Source organism: Notolepis coatsorum (assembly GCF_963971535.1).
Source record: "Notolepis coatsorum genome assembly, chromosome: 18".
NCBI lineage: Eukaryota > Metazoa > Chordata > Actinopteri > Aulopiformes > Paralepididae > Notolepis > Notolepis coatsorum.
In genome coordinates, this window is record NC_140182.1 from 52,226,122 (window position 1) to 52,238,294 (window position 12,173).

The 12,173-nt window shown below is 41.5% G+C and overlaps 1 protein-coding gene across 4 annotated transcripts in view; it reads left to right on the forward strand.

Annotated features, from left to right (window-relative positions):
* Positions 1-12,173, forward strand: part of incenp (inner centromere protein) — a 67,165-nt gene that overhangs the window by 32,729 nt on the left and 22,263 nt on the right. For all 4 annotated transcript variants that reach the window (XM_084334541.1, XM_084334540.1, XM_084334542.1 and 1 more), the window contains 3 exons: positions 10,127-10,236; positions 10,972-11,092; positions 11,612-11,734. In XM_084334541.1, the coding sequence (XP_084190667.1) occupies positions 10,127-10,236; positions 10,972-11,092; positions 11,612-11,734 (354 nt within the window). The remainder of the gene's footprint in view (positions 1-10,126; positions 10,237-10,971; positions 11,093-11,611; positions 11,735-12,173) is intronic.

The window sequence follows — 12,173 nt, forward strand, 5'->3', positions numbered from 1 at the left end:
TGTTTTATGAACCATGACACTAACACAATTCCTATTTGAGAGCAATGGGGCCTTAAAAGAACTGCCATTATCTTACCTATGCATAATAGACTATTCTACCCAGAAATCAGTGCTATTATACTTGTAACTGAGGGGTACAATTCCCTGACTGTATTGAATAAGTATGGTATCATTAAACCACTACTGAGTTATGTACATTACTACTGGCCATACAGTACACATGTATATGTGATGAACACCCACACAATAACACGGCTTAACAAAGAAAGTCCTGTTTGGAATATTTATTAGAAGAGCATCAATATTATCTTACAGTATTGAGAATTAGAGGCGCGCTTGTAAGGCGAAGAATGTGCATGAATAGGTCAAGAGCGTAAGTCCATGAGCATATTACGAAGGGGATAATTAATACCACCTGTAGCATAAGAATTATATAAGGTACACTCGTAGGTCAGCTGGAGATACTAGGGGGGTTCCCTCCGGTTGTAAGCCAGCAGGGGAGAGGATTTGTCGGTAGCAAAAGTCTGGATCAACAAGGAATAAAGAGACTCCAGGTACAGCAGACGGTGCAATAATCCCTTGGTCCGTAGACAAAGCAACAGCTATTCTCCGGTATGCACTGCAGCATGGATGAAAGCTAGCCAGCCTCAGAGTCCTAGAGGCGGGCTCGACGGGGCTCCTCACAGGGTAAATCCCACACGGTAGTGGGGGTAGACGATTCTCTGCTCCAGCAGCCACAGGACCAAAGCAATATAATCCAGCCGAAAAGGGCTCTGCATTCGTCGGTGTAGGTTATCCAGTGTACATATCCACACGGTTCTCGTCTAGGGCTCCTCGGATGGCGGCACAAGGTTAGGCCGCCCAGCCTGGATAAGCACACTAGCTCGGTACGATGAAACGTTGGTAATGCTGGTCACTGTAGAACGGTTGCCGCACGATACACTATACATAATAGACTATTACTTAATAAGGGGTGGGTGGGGGACACTGTACAACTGTACAAACAAAACTGTACATTGGATTATTGACAAGACCATACTTGGTAATTTACTGTACATTGGAGGGGCTTGTGTTCGGACATTTACAGGGGCCAGTTTCGAGTTGCAGTCTCCCTTAGGTGTTTTGAGTTTTTGAAAGTGGGTAGTGATTCACATTCCTTTACAGCTTTGGGTAGGGCGTTCCACATTGATGTGGCATAATTGCGAAACGTGTTTAGTCCCTTGTTTGAGCCGAATCTGGGTTTAACATGATTTGTGGAGCTCCCTCTGGTGTTGTGATCGTGGTATTCACTGACCTTTGGGAAGTATTTTGACATGTACATGGATACCTTGGTCGTGTAGTGTATCTTGTAGACCAGGCCCATTGCAAGTTGCTGTACTCTGTCGTCTACTCTAAGCCATCCTAGGTTGTCAAAGTGGGCAGGGGTGAGGTGGGTTCTAGGAGTAAGGTCAAGCAGTAGTCTGACCAGTTTGTTTTGAGATGTTTGTAATTTTGTTTTTAGCGCCTTTGAGGTGCTTTGGTACCATGAGGTGCAAGCATAGTCGTAGTACCCTTGAATGAGTGCTCCTGCTAGAGTCTTCAGGGTATTCTTGTTTACCAGTGAGGAGATCCGGTACAAGAATCGAGTTCGTTGGTTGACTTTTTTTATTACATTGGATGCCATTTTGTCACAGGAAAGATTTGCCTCTAGGATGGAACCCAGGTAGGTAATATCTTCTTTCCTTGTGACAATATTGTCACCCACTGTAACTGAGAAGCCGTCGGTCTTGCTGAGTTTGTTATTTGAACCGAAGAGAATGGACTCTGTTTTGCCCATGTGTAATGATAGTTTATCAGCGAGCCATATGCAGATTTTGCCTAGTTCTGAGCTGAGGGTTTTTTCAACCTGTAACTTGTTCTTGTCAGAGACCAGCAGGGCTGAGTCGTCCGCAAACAGGAACAAGTTGCAGTCACAAGCTGACGACATGTCATTTGTATAAATTAGGAACAGTAGCGGACCTAGTATGCTTCCTTGTGGAACACCACAGCTTACTGTGAGGGGGGGGGGATAGGGTACCGTTTACCTCCACCATCTGCTCTCTCCCCTCCAGGTAGGATTGCATCCAGCTCACTGATAGACTATCAAAACCAATTGCCAATCAGAATGGTGTGATTGACAGTGTTGAAGGCCTTTTGTAGGTCCAGCATGACCATGCCGCAGTATTTGCCAGCGTGTCCACCTCTTGTTTGATGTGGTCGTTTAAATAGAGAAGGCATGTGTCAGTGGAGTGGGATGTTCTGAAGCCAGATTGGAATTCGTAGATTCGATTTTTTCCGCAAGGTATTTTTTGACCTGTTCGTATAAAAAATGTTCCATGACTTTCGAGATGGAGGTAAGGATAGAAACAGGGCGGTAGTTGCCTGGGTCTAATTTACTGCCTTTTTTGTGCAGAGGGGTCACTCTCGCAATTTTGAAGTCCTTGGGGACGTGTCCCTGTTTTATGGAGAGGTTTATTATGTGTGATGACTGGGGTGATGGCGGCTGCTGAGTCTCTGAGGAATTTGGAGGGGATGTTGTCATGGCCAGTGGCCTTGTTGGGTTGGAGGGCGCTCAGTTTTTTGAGTACCTAATCTGTTGTTACCATTTCCAGTTTGAAGTCGTCTTTGTGGACCCCTAGGTTCTTGTAGTATGCTACTATGTGTTCTACCCCATAATGCCCTGAGTGGGAGGGTAGTTTGTTTACCAGTGTTGTGGCTATGTTTGTGAAGAAACTATTTAAGTAATTGGCTACATCCAGCTTTTCTGTGATGAGCGTGTTGTCCGTCTTTATGTTTATGTTTGAGAATCTGGTTTTAAGTTTTTTACTGCAGCCTAGTTGTAACCCCCCTCCCCTCCCCATTTAACCCCTTAACACATTCTGGGCCATTGGGATCAGTCTAATCTCACTCTTTTGGCCAGTTTATCATAACAACCTTTCATTGTGCATGAGGCTGTTTGTAGAGCTAAATCTATACTTTATATTATTGCTATCCCTCCATTGTCATTGTCAATTGACACTATAAACAGTCCCTTCAATATGCCTTAAATAAAAAAAAAATCATCAATACGTTCCCATTTTATAGCCTCGTGAATATGAACGTTATAGCAGAATGTTCTGGGGTATTTCCTGGAAGGCGAGTTACAAGGCGCTAAGCTAATAACGTTAAATCGAATGGCGTTTCGGCTATAAACAAGCTAGAGCTAAAACTCAAAATGCATATTGTCGGTATCATGGTCCACCATTAGTGATGCACCGATGTGAATTGTGGCCGATACCAATAACCGATATTAATATTGCTCTTCTGGCCGATGTCGATATCTGTATAGAAAACACTTTTTTATGATAAACAAATAAAGAGCTATTTTCCAAAACTCATAACATTTTAACTTTTTTAACTTATTTTCAGAAATGACTATTTTGAAACTATTTAAGGCCAAAACATGTCAAAAGAAGAAAAAAAGGATTTCCCAGTTATCGATCGCCATCTGGTAGATCCATATGTCCATTGGCTGATGCTATATTCCTTTACTGAATACTGAATTCAGCGTCTCAAAAATTATTCCAGGCGATCGGCTACACGCATAGCTTTAGGCTAACCGAAAAGTCCATTCATGATAATTTTTTTTTTATAAAACTGTCCATAACAGGGAACACTGCATTATCGAGACAGCGCCCCTACGAGGATCTGGCCGGTAATGCACTTTTCCGAATTCCAAGAGTAGGGTAAATCTGCAGTGCCGCTCTGTGACATTGAGTAGGTTATTACAATGGAATAAAAGCCAAAACAACCTTACCACGTACGTGGTTGGCCCTCAAGCGTTGGATCCGAAACACGTATATATACGTGGTTGGCCCCGAATGTGTTAAAGTGACTTGCCTTTGTTAGTCTAATGCAGTGGTTCCCAAACCTCTCCTCGAGGCACCCCAGCCGTTCCATGTATTTGTCAAATTCCACCACCAGCACACCTGATTCAACTAATAAAGGACTTAAGTTGAATCGGGTGTGCTGGTGGTGGAATTTAACAAATGCATGGAACGGCTGGGGTGCTTCGATGAGAGGATTGGGAAGCACTAGTCTAATGGCTGTGACACCAATAGACCAGCAGCATCTATTGTCTACTGCACACACCGAAAGGCATGGCAAGGCTGCCGTTGTACAAAAAACATGATTATGATCATGTCTCTAAAAACATGAGTCTCCTGAACAATTTTAAACCAAGCGTGAATCGATCTGAGCTTCCTACGCTGAGATAATGGTCACTTTTCCGCACCTACCCTTACCAGTAAATGCGTCATGCCTCACACACACATTTACGCTTATAGCACACTTAATGATTTTTGAATATTTCAGTTAAAGGGGAACTATCTTATAAATTGCCTTTTTGAGTGTTTAGCATTGTTTCCTAGCTATGTGAACTTATATTAATATGATCTATGTCTCAAAATTCTCATATTGGCGCATTCTTCCAATTCTCCTCTCACAATATTCACCCTCACTGAACTGAGTCGTTTGAAAATGTGCCTATATGTGATGTCATATAGTCACTGCTGCATGTTAATGTGGCTCCTCAGGCACCAGCACCTGCACCCCAGTCCACATCAGCTCAAAACGGCTCGAGATCTTGAGTTAGAAAAATGCTGTTTTTGAGGACTTGATTAGAAATACAAAACGATGAATAAAAAAAATATATATATTACAGAGGTGTTCCATAGACTCACAGGAATTGTGTAAAAGTGCCCAAATAGTGAAAGAAATAGTAAAATAGTTCCCCTTTAAGTTAAATCAACTACCCAGTTTTCATAATGTAACGTTTGGCTACTTGAGGGAGAGACGTTATGAGCCATTCAGTCTGAGGAGCACATGCTGGACTTAATATATATTGGGCACTGCTGCCAGTCAGGCTTGTATAGTTGTATCCCTGATTCAGATAAAATTGAACACAAACTGTTCCAAAGATATTAATGTTTCACATCGCCAACAAAGTAGCCTATTGAGTCCGTTGTCTCGGAATGGAAATTAGCTGTAATATCTGCGTGTCTCCCGGAGTATTTGGCCACACCGTCCGAGCCTCCGAGGCAATGTAGTTATTTCCAGTGCATCAGAATACATACTGTTGGACAATCTAACAATAATTAACACATTTACAAGTCGTATTAAATTCTGCAAATAAGGAAACTGATGGAGAACATTTCAAAGCACAAAAAAAATGCCAATAGGTCTATTTTGACCTATTTCTGAATCGCGCATCGTTTTCGTCTTTTGTGAGGAATGTTCATTGACTGCACAATCCGACCTAGACTGTGGCGGGTCACATATGACTACAAACAAAATGGCGGCATTTTTTTTTTTTTTTTTTTTTACTATATTCGCCTGTTTCCAAATACATTTCCAATACTCATATTTCACTAAACACTTAAACCTATTGGTAAACAAACGTATTGCTGAAAATATACACTGACTGCTGTTTTGACAGGGTTAGGGTCTTTTCTCGTGGCTACATAAAAAAAATACATTAGTTCATACAGTCTGTAGAGATGGATTTAAGGCGTGATGTAATTTGCGGTCCGCTGACTGACTGCTCGGGCTAAAGAGGTTAAAGGAGCACTTACCCCAAACATTATAATTTGTATATCAATTTGCCTTGAATTCATGAAGATCTTTTTTTTCCCCCTCGTGCCTCCACAGTGAACATGGAATCCAAAAAAAACAGTTACTGGAGATCTACGTTTTAACGGCACAACTACATCAAAGCATCTGTTTACATTTAGCAGTATAATGCATGTCTCCTTTATCCAGTCATACTCAATACTTCAAACTAGGGATGCTCGATATTGGCTTTTTTACCTATACCGATATTGTCCAACTCTTAATTTCCGATACCGATTTCAACCGATACCGATATACCGTAATTCCTCTAATAGTAACCGGGTCTCAAATACAAGCCGGGTCTCTATTAATGGCCGGGTGCGCTCTTGAGCTAAGCAATTATAAGCCGGCCTCCTAATACAAGCCGGGTTACTAATATACTGAGCTGCATACTGAGCTAGTTACTTGATTTCACTTTGAAAACGTTGAAATGACCAGTGACTACCTGTAATTGCACTGTTTACTATTTCATACAGTACTTTGTTTCAATAAATGAACCCAGTACATTTTACTGGGTTCAAACTGACACAAAATGTTGATATTCATTATGATCCGTTTGAAAATTTGAAATATAGGCCTCCCTCTTATACAGGCCTCCTCCTAATACAAGCCTGGTACCCGCTACAGTTGAAACAAATACAAGCCGGGGTTACTATTAGAGGAATTACGGTATGCAGGGTTTCTCCCCCCCCCCCCCCCCCCCCCCAAAACGGAATAATTTCAGGTAATTAACATTACATATCTCTTGTTGTGGAATTAACACAACATTATGCATACTTTTGACAATAAATAAAATCAGAATTTGTTCTTACTTGCTTTTCCTAGGTAAATAAAGGGTATAGAAATGTAAAAACAAATATATATATATTGAAAACCAATATCGGACATCCCTACTTCAAACGGATGCTTTTCCGCTAAAAACCTGCTACCTAAAACATGTACATTTAAACGATCTCATGCACATGCATATAGTGCGCCTGAGCATTCGCTTGCCCCCTGCAGTTCAATTGTAATCCTGTCTCCCTGCTTGCTCAGGCGAGCTATTCGTACGTGTTTGAGACTGTTTGTTTAACCAGAAATGTTTTAAGTAGCACGTTTTTAGCTAATATGCATGTGTTTGCAGTTTGAGGATACAACAAGACTTGGATTATACTGCAAGCTGTGTTTGAGTGTTTGGAAACTAAAGTTGCTATAGTTTTGCTGCTGTTAAACTTAATCTCTTAATTTAAATTCATCAAGTATGGCTACTGTTTTTTTTGGATTCTACATTCACAATGGAGAGAATCTATTCAAGGCATCACAGGGTGAGTAATTGATATACAAAGTAGTGCTCCTTTTAATACAATGTCTAGAATGGCTGTCATATCACCACTAGAATATTGTGTTGGAGGATAATACCCGTGTAATCTAGACTTTTCTCCATTACCGGAGAGTGTCCCTGTCTTTTTTTTTAAACTTACATTTTTATTAACAGTTTTTAGACAGACAGCACTTACAAAAAATAAATAATCAAAAATAAAGAAACTAGCATCACAATAAAAACAAAAAGAAAAAACAGTGCACATAAATATTTACATGGGTATCATGGTTAGTTGTCTGGTTCCCCTACAGTTGTTTTCTAGGTATTTGATACAAAGGCTGATTGTGTATCTCCCTTAAACAGGCATAAACAGGTAATTCCTACTCACTAAGGCTTGTATGTGTGATCTGGGTCCAGAGACCCTCCTTGAGCTTCTTTCTTCCCTTATCCTTCGTCCTTTTTTTTTTTTTCTCTTGTTTATTAACTTTCACTTTGCCTTTTGGTTCACCCATACACAAACCACATCATCCCTGAATATTTAATATCACACCGTTAAACAGACATAAATAATAAGGTATAAAAACATTCAGCAATTGTAATATCCCAAAAAACAAAATAGAAAATACTAACTAAAGCACAGGTGTGTGACATGGGTTCATAGACCCTCCTTGAACATCTTTCCTCCTTTACCCTTCGCCCTCTTGTGTTGCATTTGGTTCTTCCTCTGTGATGTCGTTCTCGTTCCTTTTATAATCCTCCCACTTTCCCCATCTTTCCCCAAATTTCTCTTCCTGTAACCTCAGCATGTGTGTTATCCTTTCCATATCCTGTATTTCTTCCACTATTCCTACCCATTGTGCTATTGTCAGTGGGTCTTCCTTGTACCACAGTCTCGTTATTGCTTTTCTGGCCGCTATCAACATTATCTTTATTAAATATTTGTCCCCCCCTTGTATTCCCTCGTGTGTCAGGTCTCCTAAGTAAAGCACCAGTCCTGTTTGTGGTAGCCCGTATCCTAATATTCTGATCATTGCTTCCCCTATCTCCTCCCAATACCCCTTCAGCTTCTGACATCCCCAGAATATGTGCGTGTGATTTGCCCCCTCCTTCCCACACATCCTCCAGCATGCTCTTTGTGTTGGTGCATATTTTCCCTTCAGCTCTGGGGTTATAAAGAATCTGATTATGTTTTTCCATCCAAATTCTTTCCATATTCTCGATCCTGTTGTTGAATGTTGTACCTCGCATATGTTCCCCCATTCCTTCCCTGTTATTCCTATCTCTAGTTCTCTCTCCCATTTCTCCCTTATATAATCGGTCGTGTGTCCCTTGCTGGTCATTATAGCCCGGTATATTGCTGATATTACTCTTCCTTGCCCCCCTTCGTATGCCCATACTATCATCTTTATTATTCCATTCTGTTCCTCGTCTTTGGCCCCCCTTATTTCTTTGTTGTAGTAGTCTCTAACCTGGAGTGTCCCTGTCTTATCATATTTAGTGTTCATAGGTGAACTGCATTTATATAGTGCTTTTATACCAAAGTGCTTTACAACTTATGCCTCACATTTACACATCAATGGCGGAGGCGACCATGCAAGGTGCCAACTTGCTCATTGGGAGCAGTTGTGGGTAAGTGTCTTGCTCAAGGACACTTTGACGCACTGCTGGGCCGCATCGAACCAGGAACTTTCAGATTACCAGACAACCGCTCTACATCCTGAGCCACTGTTGTCCCTACAACACACATTACTTCTTAATATATCTCAGCCTACCTTACTAATTCTGAAAAGGAGTGCGTGAAAATACCCCATTGACAATATACAGCAGCCATTTTGTTTGTCATACTCTGGTTGGGATTCCTTTCCACCAAGGAAACTATAAAAGAAGGAAGGGTCATCAAGTCACTGTCGCTTGTGAGCGCACATTGGTGCTGCCAAGTGAGAAATGTCATTTCAGCCAACATTTGAGTTATTGAGACAGGTTATTGCCTCAGATGTTAGAATCACCAGCAATTTGTTCCATTGTTAACCAGCTAACATATATATATATATGATAATTGGTTGATGTGTATTTCCTCAGATGGCTGTATATTATGAATTTCAATATAGGCTTTAATGGAACTGGCAAAGCATAAAACGCTGGTATTCTGATGTGGTGACCCTTCCTCCTTTTATAGGTTCCTTGCTTTGTTGTTGTTGTTTGACAGTTGCTAGGCAGAGGTAATTCACTCTTGTGAATACCACAGCACTGTTTACATTAGCTAAACTACAAGCCCCACACGCCATACTTTCGCAGTTCAGTTGGGTATGCTTGTTTATTCCTGAGTGCTCCTGATATGACGCTTCAATTTGAATGGCTTGTAAAAGGTGTTGTACTTTTCACCACAGTGAATTACCCAATGCCCAGTGACTTTCACCAGGATGAATTCATGTTTTTTTTACCCACCCTTTTCGACCTTCAACGGCAGTGTGAACGTTGGGCTGAAATCAAAACATACACTTTATACACCTATGAACACAACGTTTGTTAGACAGGGACAATCTCTGGTAATGGCAACAAGTCAAAATCACATCCGTACCTTCGATCATGAACTACCTTCGATCTGGATATTTAAAGGGAAAATCCACCTAAAATGAGTAGCCACATTGTAATACTGGACAGTAATATAATTAATCAAATGTAAATTGTCTTGAGAGTGAGACAGAACATTGATTTAAATATATAATCGTTTTCAAAATCCATGTTGGGGTGGGATGATGCATCGATCCAGATAGATATATCGATTTAATTATCAATGATCCAATAGGATCGATGCAGCATAACAAGATCGGTTCATATAGATACTCTTATTTTGAAAATCCTGTGGCAAGTCTCATTTACGCACAAGTGCAGCGCCGGCAGCTGGATTCATGCAAGATGTGATAATGTCCGCCGTGTGAATACAGTCAATGGTCCACAAAGTTTGTTTTTTGCTTAACCTTAAAACACTCTCAATGTCATGGTCTATTATTCTAGGAAATCAAGTTTCCTCATTAATATCACTCACCCGCCGCCTTGGAACCACTTATGGCCTTTTTGCTGCCTTATTGCCTTGATGCATGTTGTTGTCTTCCACCAAAGTCAGTCAAAACACTGTTGCGACCTGTATTGTCTAACCAGGAGAGGGAGCGTCAGAAACTGGAGACTCTCAAAAAGAAACGGGAGCAAGAAGAGGAGAGAAAAAAGAAAATGGAGGACGAAAAGAGGAGGAAACAGGAGGAGATGAAAAGGTAAAAGCCTCTCGTTCTGAATTCAGATGCTGTTATCTACCATAGATGTGTTACGTCTTGTTGGCTTGGTTTTGAAATGAATAAAAAACGACAAACTAAAATTGGTAAAATGATATTAACTTAACATATCCAAAAAGGTTTAGGAAGAAGTATAAAATTACATGCATACACCTACACTTAAATGCACTATTCGTTATACATTTCTTTTTTTTGGTGCGGTTTTGTTATATTTTTTATTTTTATCTTTTTCCCCCTCCTTTTTTCCGATTTTTCTCCCATCCCACTGTTAGTCGTTATGCCAATTCCCAACCCCCTTCCTGGTTGTTGCGCACCCCCCCCCCCTGTTGGTCCGGGAGGCCGGAGACTGTCATGTTTTCTTCCGACACGTGCAGCCAGCCGGCCTGGCAGTGCAGATTCTCACCGGGAGAGTGTAACGTGTGGAAGGTCGCACTACCTCTCTCCTGATCCTACCCTCACTGTGCAGGCCCCCCGACCGAACTGTAGGGGTCGCTGTCCACAACGCCCAGGACCCACCCACGGCTTCCCTCCCCCTAACTCAGCCAAACGAGTTAGTATAGCGATCAGCCCAAGCCAAGGCAATGCTGACTCTCCGGGAGTCGAGACCGCAGCCTCTCGCATTGGTGACGAGCACAATCTCCGCTACGCCACCTGACCGCCCCGTCGTTTTGTTATATTTAAAAAATATTAAAACGATTATTTATATATATTTTTTAGGAAGAGAGACGAGAGGCTGAGGAGAGTGGTTGAGGCCAGGGTGAAGGAGGAGCTGAAGGAGGAGGAGAAGAAGAAGAAGATAGAGCAGAGGATTGCTCAGATGGACGAGAAGAACGACAAGGTTGGATTCCTTCTCTGCTTCTGCAACACTGAAAGGCCCAGTCTGTAATCCACATGCAAACAAATGGGCAGCCATACCACATACAAAGACAAACTGGAATGAAGATGTGTTTTCATTCTTTAGTTGATTGAGCTCTTGATAAAAGTACGAACACTAAATGGGTACATTTCTTTGCCATATTTATTTATTTTTACTGTTAAATTAGTTTATTCTGTAAACATTGAGTAAACACTACTCTCAAGATGCCTAGTTGCCATGCAACCAGTAGCCTGGCAAGTTTTCAACAAGCCGTCACTTCCTAAAAGCAAAGTACTGTTGTAGGTTGATTTAAAACCGGTTTACACCTTAAAGGGGTAGTTTGGATTTTTGGACTTAAGTTGTATGAAATACTTGCCAGTAGTGGAAGAAAAGCTACCGACTCCTCTATTGTATCCTGTTTATTGTGTATTTTAGCCATAAGGTTATATATTGTGCAGAGGTCATACTTACTTAGGAACTTTGTACCTTCCTTGTCCCTAGTTGCGCGTGGAGCGCTTGGCAGAGGAGAAGGCAAAGAAGAAGGTGGCCACCAAACGCCAGGAGGAGTTGGAGCAGAGAAGGAAACTGGAAGAGGACGCTAGGAGGAAGAAGATTCAGCAAGCGGTAAGGCTCCGATTCAGAGTTGAGGACTAGGGATGATCCGATCACGTGATCAGGATCGGGGGCCGATCACATGATTTTCAGAAGATCGGGATCGGGGGGGGGGGGGGGGGGTAAATCTGAGTACAAAAAAACAAATGTTTGTTTTTTTTATTATTATTATTCAACAAACATGACTATGATCATGTCTTAAACTCATACTGAGGTCTTAGTTTTGGTTTAAAATTACATATCATCATTTATTTATTGTCGCACAGGGCAGAAGAATTTGCCAAAACAAACTCATTTCCTTTGATTTACACCGTCGTACGACAGTGACGTATGCCGAAAATAGCAGACCTACAAGCTCCCAACACGTCGCTCCCGCAACACCGGCAGGTTATGTCCACCTGATGACTCGGAGCAGCTAGACAAAATGTCAGAAGTTTGGAAGCATTTTAAA